General features: G+C 30.2%; 3 protein-coding genes across 3 annotated transcripts in view; 2 read left to right on the forward strand and 1 right to left on the reverse strand.

Moving 5' to 3' along the window:
* l(2)k05819 (transmembrane protein 94-like protein l(2)k05819) overlaps positions 1-19,541 on the forward strand; it is a 605,947-nt gene that overhangs the window by 233,352 nt on the left and 353,054 nt on the right. The window lies entirely within an intron of this gene.
* LOC148232120 (oxaloacetate tautomerase fahd2, mitochondrial-like) lies at positions 12-3,284 on the reverse strand. The gene is made up of 6 exons (XM_088192125.1): positions 3,067-3,284; positions 2,398-2,502; positions 932-1,049; positions 707-871; positions 426-592; positions 12-333 (listed from the first exon to the last, which is right to left on the reverse strand). Exons 1-6 carry the CDS (start codon positions 3,204-3,206, stop codon positions 162-164), a joined length of 867 nt encoding a protein of 288 aa, XP_088048251.1. The 5' UTR covers positions 3,207-3,284; the 3' UTR covers positions 12-161.
* LOC148232121 (uncharacterized) lies at positions 7,298-12,640 on the forward strand. The gene is made up of 4 exons (XM_088193778.1): positions 7,298-7,372; positions 10,566-10,593; positions 10,660-10,963; positions 11,105-12,640. The coding sequence occupies exons 1-4, from the start codon at positions 7,333-7,335 to the stop codon at positions 11,783-11,785; spliced, it is 1,053 nt and encodes a 350-aa protein (XP_088049904.1). The 5' UTR covers positions 7,298-7,332; the 3' UTR covers positions 11,786-12,640.

Raw genomic sequence — 19,541 nt, forward strand, 5'->3', positions numbered from 1 at the left:
AAAAATAAGTATATTAAAAACTTTATTCCCATAAAAATATAATATTTAAACAATACAAATCAACAATAATATAAAATATTTAAATGCATTACAATAATTGGGATTATGGCTCAATAATAAGATACGATAACATATTTTTTACAGGCTCAACTATTACAATATTAGTTTTTTGAAGGCACATATAATTCAACGGGGGTGTTCAGAGTGCATATTGACTCAATCTGTGACACGATTTTGTCTCCAGGTTGAAGGAATTGCGGCGGTGAACGATGAGCTCCAACTCCGCTCGGAGTTCCAGTCAAGATTATGTCACCGGGTAATAGAGTAAACATCCTATTAAAAAAATATAAATTATATTTACCGAAAGTATTTTGAAGGAACTTTTATACATACATATGTAACCATATTTTATATCAAATACATACGAAGAGAGACGTTCAATGACATCATCAATGCGATAAATCAACTCATTGGTGTTCCCCTTCTGCATCAATTGTCCGTTGATGGAACATTGAATGGATAAATTGTGCGGATCTGGTACTTCATCAGCCGTCACCAACATTGGTCCCATGGGACAAAATGTGTCCATTGACTATGAAAATATAATTATGATTACATCGCATTGACATTTATTATACAACATAAAACTCTAAAATAATGCGACTAAAGCAATAACTTCACTCCAGGATATGCAATTGTACGATACCTTTCCAAGTAAGAATTGTCCGCCATTTCTTTTCTTTTGCCAATCGCGAGCACTGATGTCTTGCGCCACAGTATAACCAGCTACATAATCAAAAGCAGAATCTTTCGATACATCTCTAGCTTCTTTACCGATAATTACCGCCAATTCAACTTCCCAATCGACACTCTAAAATAATAATTACTATCAATTGGAATCAAATTAAAAGAAACATGTAGAAAAACTGACCTTAGTAAGGTGAGCTCGTAACTTAATAGGATCTTGATCGGCAATGATGCAGTTCGGAAACTTGCTAAAGAAGATAGGTTCTTCAGGGATGGGCAGCTTTTGTTCCAAGCAATGACCTCTACATAAAACAATATTATTTTTAAAATGTGAGAATTATATGGTGTGATTTTTGCAGTCAGTTAGATGCCGAAAATGCTGTTTGATTTCACGCGCAAATAAATAATTTAATTGATGGTTAAGTGATTGGTTATGTGACTAATTGTCACGTCCTTTATCCTTCGAGGAAGCTTAGACGAATAAGAAAAAAGCCAATTTAGAGTTAATCGCATTATTGTTTAGCTCTACTAATTATCCATCCCTTTGTAACGGATTAACTGTCAAGATGATTCCACGTTAATTACAAAGAACTCATTGGGTGCGAGGCCATTAGACTGCTTTATGGGGTGACCAGATTATTGCGCAAACGAAAATTGCACACTCGACAATTTCACACAGCAAAAATTCTAAACATAGGTGATTGTTTGATTGTCAAATATATTTTACTTTTAATCATAACTGCTTTATATTTTTAAGTTGAAAATTGTGTAATTATAGGTAATGTAAGTGTATCATACCAATGTGAATTACTAATATAATTGCAAAATATTTTTAAGATATGATATTTTTAAATTAACGTCTATTATATATACAGACATTATATTTTTTTATTATATTTTTAAGTATTCTTAAATATAGTACATAACTCTTAAATTATAGTACATAAATGTGTATATTGATCATTAATCGAACCGCTTTATATACTGTGTGTCTAGACTCTAGACTCTAGAGGCTAATAAAGAATGAAGAAAGAGTTTTTATGTTGTGGCGATTGATATTAATTGATGACACAAAAGTCTGTGTGACTATTGTGTGATTCAAAATTCCAATTTCACTAATGTTTTGTTAAACCAAAATCTTCGTAGTCACAGCTTTCTGGTAATCATTGTTGTTTGAAATCCCACATTATTATAAATAGAACAGAGCTAAGAGCGATGCAATTGTCTTCTGTTTATGACACTTGATTTTTACTAAGAAACCGTAATTCAAAAATATACATTTTCTAAGATACTCTTTATCTTATATTATTTATGATACATCAATACTCAAATATATGTAATATACACAGATATCGAGAAAGATTTTGATAAAATGAACCATTTAATCTCAATCTTTAGGGAGAGCAATCCGACTTGAATGAGTTAACTGCAGAGATAGATAACTTTCATATTTCATAAAGGAAGTTGGAGAACTTTCTAAATAGACATCAATTATAAATTTGTTGTTTTGTAAAAATAATCCGTAACACTCATTATTTAACTAACATACATATTTTCAATTAGTAAATCAATCTAATCACAAATTTAATTTCTATTTCTACAAGATCTTTTAAAAAAACATGTATAATTATTGTATTTTATAAAGAATACCTGTAATTCAATCCAACGCCGATTACTTTATCGCCTCCTGTAACTGGCGGCAGTAATTTGACATCAGATAATTGTATGCATTTGTCATCTTCTCCTTCATTCACTCTGAAATTGGTTTAAGAATATTTTAACTTTAAATAACAAATCTGTTTATTTGTTTAAGCAGCAAAGACTCGTATGGTCAGCTCTGGTGATCACAATAGCTTCTTATGTCTTATTGCACGAATATCCATTTAGCTATAAAAATACATGACGCCATATTGTTTCTATGGTAGTACATATTATTTTCTATATATTTTTATTTGTTTTTTTTTTTTATTAATTTAATATAAGAGAAAATGAAATCAATATATTTAGGAATACAAATCACAAGCAAAGCCAGGGAATAAAACTATAAATAATATTTAAAAAATCCACGGGGTCAATGATAAAGACACTGAAGAGTTTATAGATAAGTATACTTGTTTGTCACTTAAGTTTTTTTATACATTTTATAATTGTTTCCATAACAATATGATAAGGCTAGTATTATATAACAATTATAAATACATTGCTTTAAGCTTTTATTTATTATTAATTTTTGGGAACAATTAGATTTAAAATATGTGGCGATGGTAACGGTTGTTTGAAATGTTTCAAAGTTAAATTTAGAATTTGTAATTAACTCACTGAGCCCTTAGCTTATCGATAGTTCCGCGTCTCAGGGTGTCTAAAAGCGTTGTAGCTCCTGTCAGTGGCTGGAGAAGTCCTCCTCCACGCACAGCACCCACAGCGACTCCTCCATTTACGCAATATTGCACCAAACGCATCTTACCAGCTGCTTCTGTCAACTGTCAAACGTAGTAAGTTGGTAATGACGAAACGATCGAACTTCGCGCCATACCCGTATAGTAAAATATTTACTAAATTAATTGCTAAGTTTATGCAAAATGATTTATGTAATTTTAACTGCTTGCAAGTAATAAGAGTAAGGAAAATATTTATATACACACTATTTTTTAAATTAAAAACCACGAAGGTATACTGAGTCATGAGCAGTGAGGTCTATAGGTTTGCTTTCGAATAGATTTACATGTATGTACATATACAAATATTATGTTAATGTATAATTATGAAAATCAACTATTTATAAATTTTTGAACTAAGTATTTAATTTTTTGTACATATTTTGGACCAAAAATAAAAGTAAGACAGTGTATTATTTTCGGAGAATCACAGTACGCGTGATTATTGACACTGAATAACAGTTGTTTGACACTGAATAACACTAATATATAATTTTGGTGAAGTGCTTGACAATGTTCCCTGTAAGGTGTGCGCGTGTGCGCGCGCACACCTACTGAAATGTCTCCGCACACATGTTTTACCCTCCGCACAGTCAATATTCTAAAAGAAAGTTTCCTTTGCCAGATTTTAGTTTTGTTCGAATGCATGAAACAATACAGGCACAATTCTTTCGCACGCTTTCGGAGAAATGAGTCGAATCATTTCTCAGAAGGATTGCGAGGGTCAAGCAAAATTTTAAGTCGAGCGGGATCACTATTCCATCCCGTTCTATCGCATGCCAAAGTATAGGAAAAGAAGATCGTATTTTAGTGTTTAGGTCCTCTACATTTCATAGTCTTTGACATGCTTCAACTTGCAAGAAACATTACACTCGGTAATGAGTTCAGTCTCATAGCAGTCCTTATTGTGAAAACAACGCAATTCTTTTAATATTTTTTTAATTAAACGGTAAAAGTGTCCGTGCTAAAAAGTAGTGATTTTTTTACTTAAATTATAAATAATACAAAACTAATAATCAACTTTTGTAATAAACAACAACAGGTGTGTTCAGTTTACGTAACAAACAATTCAAGTGAAAAATTACTTACAGAGTTACAGTACAATTTTACCTATTAATTATATAAAACTTATCCCCTTAAAATGTCGAAAAGGAGTGGATGTGATATTTCTAATACGACCATTAAGAAGAAATCCTGCGATAAATTTAAACTGGAATGGCTCTCTGAAATCGTCGAAACAAAAATGCCATCTTCAATGCATTTACAAAAAGTAAGAATTGGTGAAATATTTGTTTATTCCGAGACGTATGATTGTGTCAAATGCATCATATGTTCCGAAGCCAATATGCCAGGAGAATTCTCGTCTGGAAAGAAGTGGACTGAATGGAGGCTGTTTCTTTTAAAAAGACATCTAAGTCATAAAGCACACCGGGATGCTATTACAAAATTGAACAATTTAAAAACAGGTGGACTTTTGAAAATAATGACTGAAACACCTGAAGAACGGAAGAATAGGATTGAGATCACTGAGCGCAAAAAATCTAGTTGCGATCTAGTCAAAGTTTTAATCGATAATGTTCTTTTGGCAATAAAAATAAACGCTTCTTTGTGCTCTGTACAAGACATTCATAATCATGTATCTAAATACACAGATATTCCCGAAAGCTGGCGAAGTAAAAATTATGGGTGTGAATTTGTCGAATGCATTAATGCAGTCATTAAAAAGGAATATTTTGACGAAATTCGAAAGTCTCGGTTTCATACATTAATTGTTGATGAAAGTACGGATATATCTGTACAAAAAATACTAATTTTGTACGTCAAATATCGATATGGGATGAATTACAAGACTATTTTTGCGGGAATAATAAAATTGTGTTCTTGTGATAGCAATAGCATTTTTTCAGCCCTAAAGAAATTTTATAGTGACAATGAAATAAATATACAAAATATGGTTATGTTTACATCAGACGGAGCTGCAGTAATGCTTGGAAAAAAGAATGGAGTAGCAGCTATGTTGAAGCGGGAAATAAACCATTTAACAGAACAACATTGCGTAGCTCAGAGAATATTTAGGAATCGATGATGCCTGGAAACAAGTTTCAATAATGCAGGATATTGAAACTTTATTAAAAACAACCTATACAATGTTCAGCAGGTCATCTGTTAAAAAAGGCCAATTTGAAGAATTATCTAAATTTATGGAAAGTGATGTTGTTTCATTTCGACCAATTAATGGAGTTAGGTGGCTATCGAGGCATTTCGCAGTTAGCGCTTTTGTGCGTAATTATAATGTCTTAATAGATTATTGCACAGAACAAGTGGACAAGTATAATGACCCAATCAACAAATATTGCTTGAAAATGCTTAAAGATCCTCAAATTCACGTCTCGATAATGATTTTGAACGATGTTTTGGGTGAACTATCATCAATGTGCAAATATTTTCAAAGGAGCAATATAACAAGTATAGAGGCCACTCAATTTGCAAAAGCTAAAATTAATCAACTAAGAGCTCAATATTTAAGTGAAGTAGTTCATTGGAGCAAAGATGTGAAAAATATATTATCATTAAATAGCAGCGATATAAATTTAACCGCGATTTTGAGATTCATCCAATTGCTCTGTGATCATCTAGAAATGCGATTTCCAGAAGAAGAATTATTGGAGTGGCGTGCTTTCGATCAGGCCGCAATAGGAAGAGCTAAAGAGTTTGAATACGGAAAGGATCAATTAGACAGACTTATATTTAAATATACTCAATTATTACAAATTACTGACAAAGATACAATCGAAAATATGCATAAACAATATTGTAATCTTAAATTTATAGTTGCCGAGAAAGTGAAGACTGGTTCGATTCAAACATTTGCCGATTTATTGACCTTTGCACATAGTGATCCAGATCAATTTGATTGTATATCAGTTTTACTAGATATTTGTGGAACCTTTCAGGCATCAAGCGCTGAATGTGAACGAGGATTTAGTTTAATGAATGCAATTAAATTAAGATCAAGAAATAGAATGGGAGTAGAACATTTAGAATGTTTACTACGAATAAAGTCATACATTTCATCCGGGGAAAATGTTGATTTAAATGTGGTTTATAAATATTGGGTCGATAGAACGGACAGAAGAGAGAAAAAATAATTATTGAAAAAAAATAATAAATAATTTATATGTTCATTGTATAATAATATAATATTTTCAATACACTAATAATAATATTAATAATAAACACTTGTAATAATAATATAATCTTTTCAATACACTAATTCATAAAATATATATTGTGTTCTAAATTGTGCAACAAATTGGTTGACTGGCTGAACCCCAATGTGATATAGTGCCAAGCGATTGGGTAAGAATATTATGCAATTTTCATAAAATTAATTACCTACTTTCTAGTGTTTTTGCTTTGGAGCATTGAATCTCCTAGGGTCGGTCCATTAGTATATTTATTCCGTTTAAAAAAGTAGGTACAATAGAAATCGACAAAATTCGGAGAAAGATTTTTTTACGTAGTTGAAAATTTAATAAGAATAATTTTGAATAAAAGTGAAAAAACTACATTTTTATAAATGTTTATTTTGAAAAAAAAACACAACATACAAATATATAGATTCAATATAAATAAAAAGAAAATTCTAAAAGTTTAGTACTTATTATATTATATCAACGAATATTTTTTTTTCTTTTTTATTTATTTCAAAAATTATCTTTGTTAGTGTTGTTATTATATAAAATCACTGTGACTAATAAATAAACATTTTAATGAAAATTTTTATGTATTTATGGGGGGGGGGGGGGGGGTGTAAATTTATCGCACCGCCATTGCACAGATGCATCGAAGATCCGCACACACAATAGAAAAATTAGAGGGAACGTTGGTGCTTGAGTGTCACATTTTAAAACGTTGTTGGCCACTTCTGCAGACGTTAGAGCCAAAAGCCAGAGTATATGTTAATAATAATATGATTTGGCGTCAATATAATTACCAAGTAGCATATATTTTATTTGTTTGTTTGGATTGTTTTTTTTCAATATAAATAGTACCCAAGTAGTATTTAATTTTATTCTAGTACTGCCAACTTTAGGAGTCTGTGTTGTTACTTATTCAACTGGCAACATTGTCTGTCACCACAGCGAGGATGTCGAGCCGTTCGAAAAAACGGAAGTTAAGCCATAATGGTAAGAATCGACCATTTCAAATATATATTTTTGCATTATATGCGTGTAATCTTTAATTAAACTAAATATTTGTTTAAATGCGGGCTTTATACGCACATCTATAGAAACTTGAAATAACCGGACAAGCTTGAAATTTGCGGCATTCTACATAAATTGCATGTTTTTTTTTCTCATTAACTTGAACAAGTCACATTTATAAATGATTCATTACAAAGAATCATATGAAAACTAGGAATAACACACAATTATGTATCTATATTGACTTTCTCTGTTTATATCGGTATTAGGACATTTACCCCCTGACAATTAACCCCTACAATGTATAAAGATAAGTATTTTTTATAAGTTGTTAGTATTTATAATAAATAGTCATTATTTTAATAAAATAGTGTTTAATACGAATGGTATCAATACTAATTTATTTCACTCAGCAAACTACAGAATCTTTAAAATATCAATAAAACAAACACATTTACGAGAGAGAGAGAGAATAATTAATTATACAATATGTATAAATTGTAATTTACGCTAGAAAGAAAGATTGTGTGCTATTTCACATAGATAATTTAAAATGTTGCTTTAGTATAATCAAATTTGGAGAAAAGATACGTATTAGTTATTTTGTACAAGTGACCGGCGCGAGCAAAATTTTTATAAAGAGTTTGAAAAAAATAAAAAGTATTATCTGGCTCTCTTTAAGCTAGATACATATGTACAATATAATACAGCTCAACTTCGGTAACGGCGTTATTATATGTTTTATTAAGTATAATAGAGCGTCACGAAACGTGTTAAGTAATATCTGTATTATCTTTATACGTGGCGGGGGATAATTGTCAGGGGGCTATTTGCACGGGGGGTTAATATCCAGGGAGTTAGTGTCCTAAAACCGTTTATATCACGTATATAGAAGCTTTCTATATTTATAACAATTTACATTTTGATACGTTGCATTTGTCGTTGAAACAAAATGCGCAATCACAATTTTTGACAAATATAATGTATGTAATTGTGGTAGTGTATTGTATGGTAAATCCAAAGGTAATATCATAATGTAAATATTCTCACACCAATAGATAACTAAATCCCATTATTCTGCAGGCAGAGCTATAATGGTAAGATAGATATTAAATGGCTCTTTCGCAAGGCTCTGTTGTTAAGGACCCGGGAGGAGGAATCGGCTGGACGAACGATTTGTTTTAAACGAGTACGCTTTTGTATAGTGGCTCTGACCGTCACTCTCTCTCTCTGCGAGATCAAGATCAAGTGTCTTTTCTTTATTTGATTCCCATATTTATATACATTGCACACGTGACGCATTTCCTTATGACACATTCCATAAGGTAACATGTACACCATCGATTTGTCCCTTCGATCGACCCTGTGACTACATGTGACGCATCATCTCCTTGTGACAAAGAGAACAGGTATAGTACTGTTTCCAGTTTCAAGTGTCCCATTGATTTATCGTTTCGTTCAAACGAATGATACCGAATAGACCCCTTGTTTGCTCTAATTGCTTTAACATAAACAAACGTTCGTATATCACGATTTTTAGGTCGATGAACTAATTACGTTGCATCGTTGAAATTGCGTCGCAATCTTATTGATTTATATAATTATAGGAATTCATAGATTCAAAATCAGAGTATATAACACTGTCTTGGATTCACCAAAGATGAATGTTAATGATAATGATAATTATTTTTGAAAACTGATGATTGACCACCACTAACAAGAAAAACTATGACTTTGATTTTAGTAGAGCGATCTTATTGATCTAGTAATTAAGTATTATTATCTCTAATGGCAGTTATTTCGTGTATACAAATTTGATACACTTATAAGTGCATTAACACATCGCGTTATGTGCTATCTTATTTAAATAGTATTGCTTTATTTGCCTTACATGAACCATCTTTCCTACCCCCGAGTTAAAATTTACTCAAACAAAGAAGCCATTAATCGAAATGTACATAGTGGTAAAAATTGACGTGTATTGTATTATATAAAGCTCACTGATGCTGCTGATTTGATGGTATTTTACATGTAATGAAGGTTTCGAGGAGGGTTTGAAGTCTTGATAAAGTTCAGCGATTCTTCTCAGCTTCCAGGTTCAAAGTTTATCGTGGAAGGTTTGAGGTTTAAATTAACTCTCTGTAACATCAGCTCCGGTTTATCTTGAACTTAATAAACAACATCAAATTTTTTTATCTCTATGAGATATTATTGGTGATCTGAGAGATCAACTTTTACAGGAGTTAATTAATGCTCTCGGAATAATGAATTCTCCTCTATTTATAATATTATGCTAATTATTGTATAGAAGTAAAGAAGATGCCATTTCATCTTCCCATCTAAAAATAACTATGTAGCGCTTATTGTTTACCAAATATGAGCACCCAGCAATGATCTCTATATAAGCTCGAATAATCGGGGTCGTAAAACTTAAATATTTAGCTTGCCGAGTTGCCACATTTTCAAGCCAGATTATGATCCGGTGGTGTGCAGAGTAATTTCTCTCCGGCCGATATGTCCACCTTTTGACTGTGAGCCAAAAGTTTATTCTATTCAACAATATATAGGTCTTATTGAATTCACTCTAGGTTATTTGGAGGTTATATCCCATTTCTTTTTACACTAGATTTATAGCATTATTTTGTTTAGATAAACATTTTAGCATGAAATACATACTATTCCATCGTGTTTTTATATCTTAAATCAAGGAATGCCATGATACAGCGTTTGTATTTTTATACATTTAGACTTGCTTGCTTACAAAAAATGTTTTCTTGATTGAAAATAGTATTATGTATCACCAGCTGTAGGCAGTGTGCCACACATATCATAGCAGTGACGTCAAAAATACATTTATTATTACTGATTTGAACATAATTATAGGTTTGCGAGGTGAATATTTTATTTAATGTCAATCAAATAAGTTTCAATAGCAATACGTTGTATATCTAATTATATCTAACCCCGACTTGCGCAAACTCGACTTACGCTACTCTTCGTCGGTCCCATCTATCGCGTTACTTCGGGGTATTACTGTATTATATTTCGGCGGAAACCTATCAATATTGAATGTAGTTTAAAAAATAATAACAAGCATAAAATATATTATTTTATATGAAAGATTGATTTGTTTATGTAAATAAAATACTATTTAATTATTATATTTTTATTTCAGATGAAAATAAGGAGAAAGACCAGTTTAAGTAAGTCATTCTTTTTTAATTTGTTATAAATTAATCAATATTAATATTTTCATTTAAAAATTCAAGGTCACAAAAAGCAATGGTCTTTAGGATGCTACTGGAGAAACTTAGGTATGAGATGAGCAACATTTCGACTGCTAAGGAGCTGTTGTTATCTAACCGAAAAAATATTCAATTACACACCGAGATATTAAAGATGAAATATAAACTACTAAAGAAAGAAAAGCACAGGAATAAATGCAATAAAGTCCTCAAAGATGTTGACGATTCATCGTCATCGTCTCATTCTTCGATTCCGACTACAAAAAAGTCAATTTCGTCTGTGAAACAGTCATTTAAAAATAATATTGCGACTATGGAAAAAGAAAAGGTATATATAGATTTAAAAATTTAACATTGTCACTTTATTATCAATATTAGGAATAGGGTTTGGCTTTATCTTCGTTTATTTGTGGAAGTAGATTAAAGTTAATGTTATGCGCTTAATATAATTTTTGTTTTAATATTTTAGCCAAATGAGTCGCCAAAAAATATTCCTACTAAACCAGCCGAATCCAAGATAGAATTAAACAATGTTGAACCAATACATTCTTCGATAGATATTAATTGTAATGATTCGGCGACTGAACTCGGAGTACTTGATCCACAGTCTTACATAATCTTAGTGCCAGCCGATAAGAAGAGCAACGAAGAGAGCAAAAATAAGAAGGTGTTTGTCAATCAGATATTCGATTTGGATATTCAGGAGTATTTCGAATTGGTGAGCGAAGATCCTTTTGAATTACTGCCGCTGTACAGAGAAGTGCCCATCAAGTATGAGCATCTGGAGGCGTTGAAGCCGTATGTTTTAAAATGGGCGGCCAACGGTTCCGATAAGTTACCCTCGATATCACTTAAAAAGGGAAAAGTTGCTGTTTCAAAAAAAGGACAAAATAACACACAGCAATCTACATTTGAAGTGATCGATTTGACCGACGGGGGTGCTGAAAATGAATGCCCTGTCTCGAGTAAGAGGAAAAGCGACGTTAACGATGAAAATTGCGCCAAAAAGCCACGGGAAGATACTAACGGGAGTATACTAAAAACTTATTTGACAACTGAAATGCCAATGACAAACAAATCACAAGAAGCTATTGTAAATAATGTAAATACGAAATTCAGTAACGAGGAAGATATTATTGAAATATCATAGGTAGAAAAATAAATTGTTAATTTTAGTAATATTTTACTATATATTACAATTACACCGTTTTTTTTTATATTCTTGATGAAAAACTATTCTACTGCTGATACAATTCAAAAGTTAATAAATATAAAAGAGACTTTGTTTTGCGTTCTATATTAGCTGAATATCTTTGGTATACACGGAGCGATATGTGAAACTATAAAATATGCAATTATTTTATGATTATACTGTTTATTTTAAAAACCTGATTTATATATAAAATTGTGAATTTGCTTACTGTATTTTACGACAGGCATTAGCCGAATCGGTTACGATAGGGTTACATGAACACCGAGGATTAGTATTTAATAACGCCAAACTAAAACTGAAGTTTGGGAATTGGTAACATTTATGTTATTAATTGTAATTATTATACAATATAATATACATTTCTAATAATCAAGATGTCACCGTTCAGCTCAAACTGGTTTATATTATTAGTAAAATAATTATAATTATATGATTAATGTATTATTCTTAACAAGGATTATACATTTTTTAAATAATTATAATTTTCTTCTTAAAGTTTATTTCATTCTTTAAACCTTAATAATTATTTTATTTACTTACACATGTATAACAACGGAAGACTCTAAGGCAAGAAGAAGTTGATAAATAAAAAAATTGACATTTTATACAATATAATAAGAAACCGGAATAATGCTTATTTAATTTTTTTTTAAATAATGTATATATGATTAGTATTAAATAACATGTCCTTGCCTTTCATTCTATTTCCTACGTGCTTTTATGTTAAGTATATTATGTAAATTAATAATGTGTCCTAATGATTAGGAGTGTAAATAAAACGAACTTATTATATTTTTAATGATTTTATTTTAGTTTAAATACACATTTATTTATAGCTTTTACATTTTTATGTATAGAACTAAACATAATTGTAGGTTTTTAAATAAAAATATATGTTAGATAATAATTATTTTTTCTATTATAACTAGTGTTCGGTAGATAATTTAATGTATAAGTGCAGGGTGATCATAATAACCAAGACACTGAATTCTTATATCTCATGAACCATAAATGTTATACAAAAAGTCCAATTTAAACCCATTATATTCTTTATGATATACTAGCTGTTTCAAAAAGTTGGACAATATAGCAAGAAATACGCTCATTTCATACTACATATATTCAAATTTAGAGTGGAGTCTTAACTAATGTGAAAACGCAAAAGTCGGTAAATATTATATGTGAGAGATACAATAATTTCGAATACGAATTTTTGCCTCATTAGATGGGTCATTTGTAAATACAGTCATATAGAAAAAAAATCCGAAATATTTTATGACATGATGGCCATCATGTTTATCAGGAAGGAATCTTACCTTATGCTTTTTACACCGTTCGCTACAATTGGCTATAAAATCATCTGACGGCACTCTTGCAGACTGACATGAAAACACTTAGCATGATAGTGACCGATACATCAGTGACAAATACCCAAAAGTCGTAGGTTTGAATTCCATATGTACTCTAGTTATTTTCTGTTTCTATCGCGTATGAGAGATTAGAATAAATGATTATTATATAATTATAATTCCTATCGACCATCACAGATTGAGTTTTTCTAATTTCACATAAATATTGTGATGAATGATTAAAATAAAATCAAACTAGGTTGTGCATATTATAAGTTGTACCAATAGGTAATAAAATATATATGATTAATTTACAGACATTGCTTTCAGTCTGGTGCTTCACTACTTACTTAGAAGTTGTTGATTGTACTTTAATGCCTTTCATGGTGCAATAGAAGAATTTAATAAATAACAATTCTACAGCATATTTTATTCAATATGCATTTTTACTCCATTCATATAATCATATTTATTATTAACAATAACATTAAATCTTCTTGAGATATCTGCATTCAGCAAGTAGTTATTTTTAGTTCACCCCATACATTATTAAGTATAATAGACATTGCTATTGCAATGTTTTGTAAATTTTATTGTTTATTGCAATAAATATGAAAGTAAAAGTCGATACAATTGATTATTCGATAAGCTCCATTTATGAACATTTTTTGTAAATATATAAATAAGAACGTAATTATTTTAATTAAAGGTTAATTTAATGTTACACGATTAGTTTGATTGTTCTTTATATATAAATAATAAGAAATAAACAAGTCTCGCAGATAGTTCTTTGTTTGTATTGTTTGCAGACATGTTTGATAGCCTATGAACTGTGTGATGCAAAACAATAACTCGACACAAAGGTCTCTTCTCGGTAAATCTTGAATTGTGATGATATGCACATGTCCTATTGATAAGCACTTGGACTACAGGAGATACTAACATGAACTCCTGCGGCACTAGTACTTAGCGACAAGGAATGGCAACGGTTTTATCCGACGTTTACGAAAACACATATTTTGAAGAGTGAAAAAATCTGTAACGTGACTTGATTGGTTCATTTCCTGGTGTCCGTCGCTCCCTCGCGATTGCTCCTGTCAGCTGCTAAGTGTCCTTTTCCTCCTCCGTCCTCATTTATTTATTACTATCAATTGCTGCAGCTGAAGAACGTACATACATGCAGTGTCTCACGCATTACACTGAATTAAGTTTTAATCGGAAACGCCATGATTCCATTGTGTAGATTGATTCAATTTGTGCGAGTTGTTCGCACATTTTGGCTATGATATTAAAATTACAATATGAGCTGTAAAAAATATGGTTAAAGTATACGAGAATAGTCATAGAGATTGTATTTAAATGCAAATAAAATCTGTTCCATATATGTATGTATAAATGAGAACAAAAGTAAGTTATGTATTGAATTAAAACAAAATATGTATACTCTACGTCATATTCAATTTGGCTTGGATCTTCTTGAAATAATCATGAACATACAGATAGAAGAGAAACGTGACTACATATTTGAAAGTTCCATGGAAACAAAGGTTATTTCTTATTTTTACCAAAATTTAAATTTTAACGCCATCTATTGTATTCTATAACACATCTATTTATTATTATTTTTAATATTTTATATATGTTAGATCTATATGATATAATATACTACCTAATTTTATAAAATACTGAAATATATATTTTTTACTTTATGTAAATAATTGTTTTTTATAAAATACTTTAATTATGCCTAATGAATAAATTCTATTTTCAATGGGTAATAAATATAGAAAGCTTTCTGTTAATTTATACTACTTTTATGTATTCTCCAGGTAGCGATTAATTTTGTGGTCTGCTTAATAATTCGTTTTATGATATTTTTGTTTTGGTACAATTCTTGATTTCATTTTTTAAAAATTTCATTTCCTAAAAAAAAATAGAATATGTAAATGTGAAAAACAATCTGATGTTATTGTAGAATATTATTTAATAAAAAAAATGTAGAAGTAATGAGAAGAGCAGGGGGGCAGCGACTAAAAAGTAGGTAGAAAATGGATGACTAGTATGTGATAGTTATTTTATTATTAAGGATATAAAATTAATCATTTTAATTATGTATAAAATATATTTAATACTACGCCATGTATGGATAAAAGTGCAATTTTTTACAAATCATCATTGAAATAATGATCTCTATAATAACATAATGTATCAAAAAACAGCACCGAGCGAAATTTTGTAATAGAGAAAAATATATAAAACATATAGCTTAAATTTAATCGCACAGTTACAATTGATTGAAGATTATACAATTAAAAACTGTTAATCTATTGGCATAAATATTATCTACGTTATTTTGGACGCGCAGTGAGAAATTATTGATATTATTTTATATATGATACAGGGTAAGTCAAATTAAAACTTTACAAAAATGAAAAATATGCATATAAATTCAGTTTGATGATACATGTCTATTTCTTCAGCAAGAGAGTAGGAAGTTCCGAAATGGTGTGAGTTCTATAACAGATTCCTCGAATGGTTGGAAACACACAAATAAACAACTTTTTGTGGAGGAATCCATGCACACTGTATGCACTAGAGGTTTGTAGGATATATTGTGTACCAATTTTGTTCAATAAATATGAATTAAGGTAATTATTCTACTCCCTCTAGTAATAAAATAACCAAAAATACTGCTATGTTATGAAGTTTCACATATTATTAATTAAAATAAATTAGATATGTATAGATATAAACATATATCTCAACAAGTTTGATACATATATTTTACTGATACATGCGCACTCATGATTTCGTGTTATTCATTCATAAGGAGGCAACAGCAATAACTAACATTGTAGATATAAACATAATTGGGGAACATTTCTGAACAACGTAGCTACGTAAAGTTGAATTAACCGTTTTTGATATATTTGTCGATGTAGATTAGTATAGTATTCATTTGTGATGTATACTATTGCATACATATATAGATAACTTAAACTAATATTTTTGGATTTTGGTTTGCCATAAAGATATATTCTGATTTTAGTTGTATTATTAGTATTTTATAGTAGTCTAATTTTTTAAGTTTTATAAGCTACATTTATCAAAGAAGACTAAAAAGAAAATCTCAGGAGTAATGTAGACTCACTTTTTTATTACATTGCATGTAATAAAATCCTGGTGCAGATTTGTCCTTTAATGGATATCAAGGTGAATAAAGACTTACACAATAAGTGATAGAAATACTGCTACTTTTTGAAATAACATATATCCATACAAGCATTTTATTTCAACTTAAGAATAAAATAGAGAAATCGATTCATGATAGTATAAGACTTAAAAATCTAAAGTTTATTTAAACGTTTTTTATGAAATTTTTACTATTATTTTGTGTGCATATTCAAGTATTGAAGGTAGTATTGAATTTTTTTCATAAATTCGCAATTCATTAGTAAAATATTCAAAAATTGTATTATATAATATAACAGTTTAATGGCAAAACATTCTAAATGCTCCATTAAATATATTTAAAAAAAAATATTGCTCGGTAATGATACAAACGTTCAACAACTTCGCACTGTGCTGCCACATATTTATTGTATGGATATTTTTACAGTGCGTTCGTTTTATTTGGGAAATGATAAAATCATACAATGTTTTTTTAAAGATTAAAGTGAAGTCTAAAAAGTGTGTAATATTGATTATATTATTATCATTAGATTCAGTTTTTACGCTACGTTTATACTACGTAACATAGCACCATATCTTTGTCAGTTATATAATTCATAATTTAAATGACGTTGCAAGTTGAAAATGGTTTAGTTGCCGGACATAGCAAGTCATATAAATTTCATGACGCCGGAGCTCACTTTATGTGAGTTTTTTATGTTACGCAATATATCGTCCTATTTTTGACAACTAAATAGATATTTAAAATCTCTATACCTATTGATAAAAATGACGCTGCAAGGTGTATATGATTGAATTTGTTGGCATAACAAAATAAAGGTGCAAATTTCATGACACCAGAGCTCATTGTGTGAGTGTTTTTTTATGTTACGCAAAGTAGCGTATTGTCTTTGACAGTTTAGTGATTTATTCAATGCTCTGTAATTAACTTCTTCAGATCAAGTGCACATTGCAATGTAAAATAACAATATTGCTTGTTTTTGAAGACATTTTCGTATACTATATTAATAAGTATTTCCTGCCCCTAAAAAACATATAAATGTTTTTCATGCCCCTTTAATGTTTATAATATAATAATTTAATAAAAATAGTATTTCTACGAAAAATAAAAATCAGATTTGAAGGTTAATAATGGAAACAATGATGCGAGCTGAATATGGTAAAGTTGCCCGTGAAAATTTCATGACGCCAGAGCTCACTGTATGAATGTTTTTTTATGTTACGCGATTTAGCGTAATGTCTTTAATATTTAAATAAATAATTCAAGGCTCTATAGCTCATGATGGAAATACCGTTGCGAGCTGAAAATGCGAAACGTTGTGTGACTATTTTATCAAGATAATTTATGTTTCAGTATATGATGATATAATACTATTCTAGTACTTTACTCACATATTCATTTTTCACATAGATAATGATAGAAATGACTCCATTAGCTGAGCATAGTTGCGTTGATATAGAAATTTCAGACATAGTATACATTGCAAATGGCACCAAAGCTAATCTGCTTTAACGAGATAAACTCGCGCGCGGCACATGTGCCGATTTGCACCAACCCGAGTGACGCTCGCGTGTTCTGATTCGTCTGCATTACATATGATATACACCTATTTTTATTGTTAAATTATTTAAAAATTGTAATATAAAATAATCAAGCAAAAAACCTGATGTTTTTGGTTACTTTTTTGCTATGAAAACTCAAGCATGCAAGCAAGCTAAGATGATTTTTTGCGGAGCAAAAAATTTGAAGGTCTGTCATTGGCTTAGGTAAGGGATTATTTTTTTATTGATAATGATAAAAAAATCACATCTTCTAATATAAAATTTTATAATTTGGATGAATATAAAACCTAAACCGCAGCTTTATGAGCTCAGAATATAGCATATAACATTAATTAAGTGATATAATTAAATGATAATGAATTTTTTTGTATTGATGTGTATTGAAAAATAAAAATGAGTATATTGAAAAATATCTAAAAAGCAAAACATTATTAGAATTTTACATATAAATATTATATTTGTGGTTAATATTCTATACCCATTATAATTTAGCAAAAAGTAATATAGAAACTATTCGAAAGCATACAGACAACTATTTGTATCATGCTTTTATTGCCACGTATCTAGTTAACTATAAATATATATATATATATCTATGGATTTAAGAAAAACATTAAATAAAAGAAATCAAATGAATCTTCTGATGAAAAGAACAAAAGATAGAAAAATCTAGAAGTAACCACAGTTTTTAGTTTTTTCTGTAAAGTTGACATCGATACGTACATACATACATATATCACATGCGTAATGGAAGCACATAAGCCAGTTTTAATAAATTTGAGGAATATTGATAAGAAAGCATAGTCATAATTTAGTATTATATTGATATGGTGATATCAGAGAAAGTACTGTGATTACTTTAGATAAGCAAAAATGCAAGAATGTGTCATATATTCTAAGGAGTGTGTTATGAATCAAGGATTAGATTTTAAATGTCATGTTAGATGTAATTAAAATTAAGCACTCATACTTAGCGTTCAGCTACAGATCCTCGATATGGCCTTCTAAAGATGTTGAGTAGTTGAGTGTTGCTCACAGTCCGTGGCGGTCCGTGTCAGGTCCGTGACTGGCGCGAGGGTTCAAATTTGAATCGCCGCCACCGACGTGCTCTCCATTGAAGCCGAATCGGTCTAAATTGAGTCCAATTCTTATTTCAATAGCTAAAGTAAAAAGGTCAAATTGATTATCGTGGGCGAGGGCAGAGGTCGGCCAGTTGACGAGGTTAGCCGCCGAGGAGATAGCGAGCCCCGGCCACGCCTGCCGCGTGGCTGCTGCGTCGCTCCCAGGGGTGGAATGCCAGCAAATCTGAGTAGAATATACATATATACAATTTGATTTCGTCATCCATTAATCGGATACAGATATAATTATTATATAATAACTCAAAACTTTATCTTATTATTTATGATACAGTATATTTTCGCCGAAATCTAAGGATGTCAAAATATTGTTAGCGGTGATGTTTGCCTTCAATATCGTAATTACCATTTCAAACCAACTCCAACCAAATCAACGAAGACCTTAAATCAATAACATATAAACTAGTATAAATATATCCATCTACTAAACTAAGTTTCATGTCTACTACT

Source organism: Plectrocnemia conspersa, unplaced genomic scaffold, assembly GCF_051122295.1.
Source record: "Plectrocnemia conspersa isolate PC_06_02 unplaced genomic scaffold, ASM5112229v1 ptg000009l, whole genome shotgun sequence".
NCBI lineage: Eukaryota > Metazoa > Arthropoda > Insecta > Trichoptera > Polycentropodidae > Plectrocnemia > Plectrocnemia conspersa.

What these genes read in the sequence shown, in the direction of transcription:
- LOC148232120 (XM_088192125.1), bottom strand. Translation starts at nt 3,206, where the DNA reads ATGCGTTTGGTGCAATATTGCGTAAATGGAGGAGTCGCTGTGGGTGCT. An exon ending in GACAATTCTTACTTGGAAAG is followed by an intron (nt 593 to 706) that starts GTATCGTACAAT and finishes ATATTTTCATAG; the next exon opens with TCAATGGACACATTTTGTCC. An exon ending in GTCATTGAACGTCTCTCTTC is followed by an intron (nt 334 to 425) that starts GTATGTATTTGA and finishes TTTTTTTAATAG; the next exon opens with GATGTTTACTCTATTACCCG.
- LOC148232121 (XM_088193778.1), top strand. Translation starts at nt 7,333, where the DNA reads ATGTCGAGCCGTTCGAAAAAACGGAAGTTAAGCCATAATG. An exon ending in AAGGAGAAAGACCAGTTTAA is followed by an intron (nt 10,594 to 10,659) that starts GTAAGTCATTCT and finishes TAAAAATTCAAG; the next exon opens with GTCACAAAAAGCAATGGTCT. An exon ending in CGACTATGGAAAAAGAAAAG is followed by an intron (nt 10,964 to 11,104) that starts GTATATATAGAT and finishes TTAATATTTTAG; the next exon opens with CCAAATGAGTCGCCAAAAAA.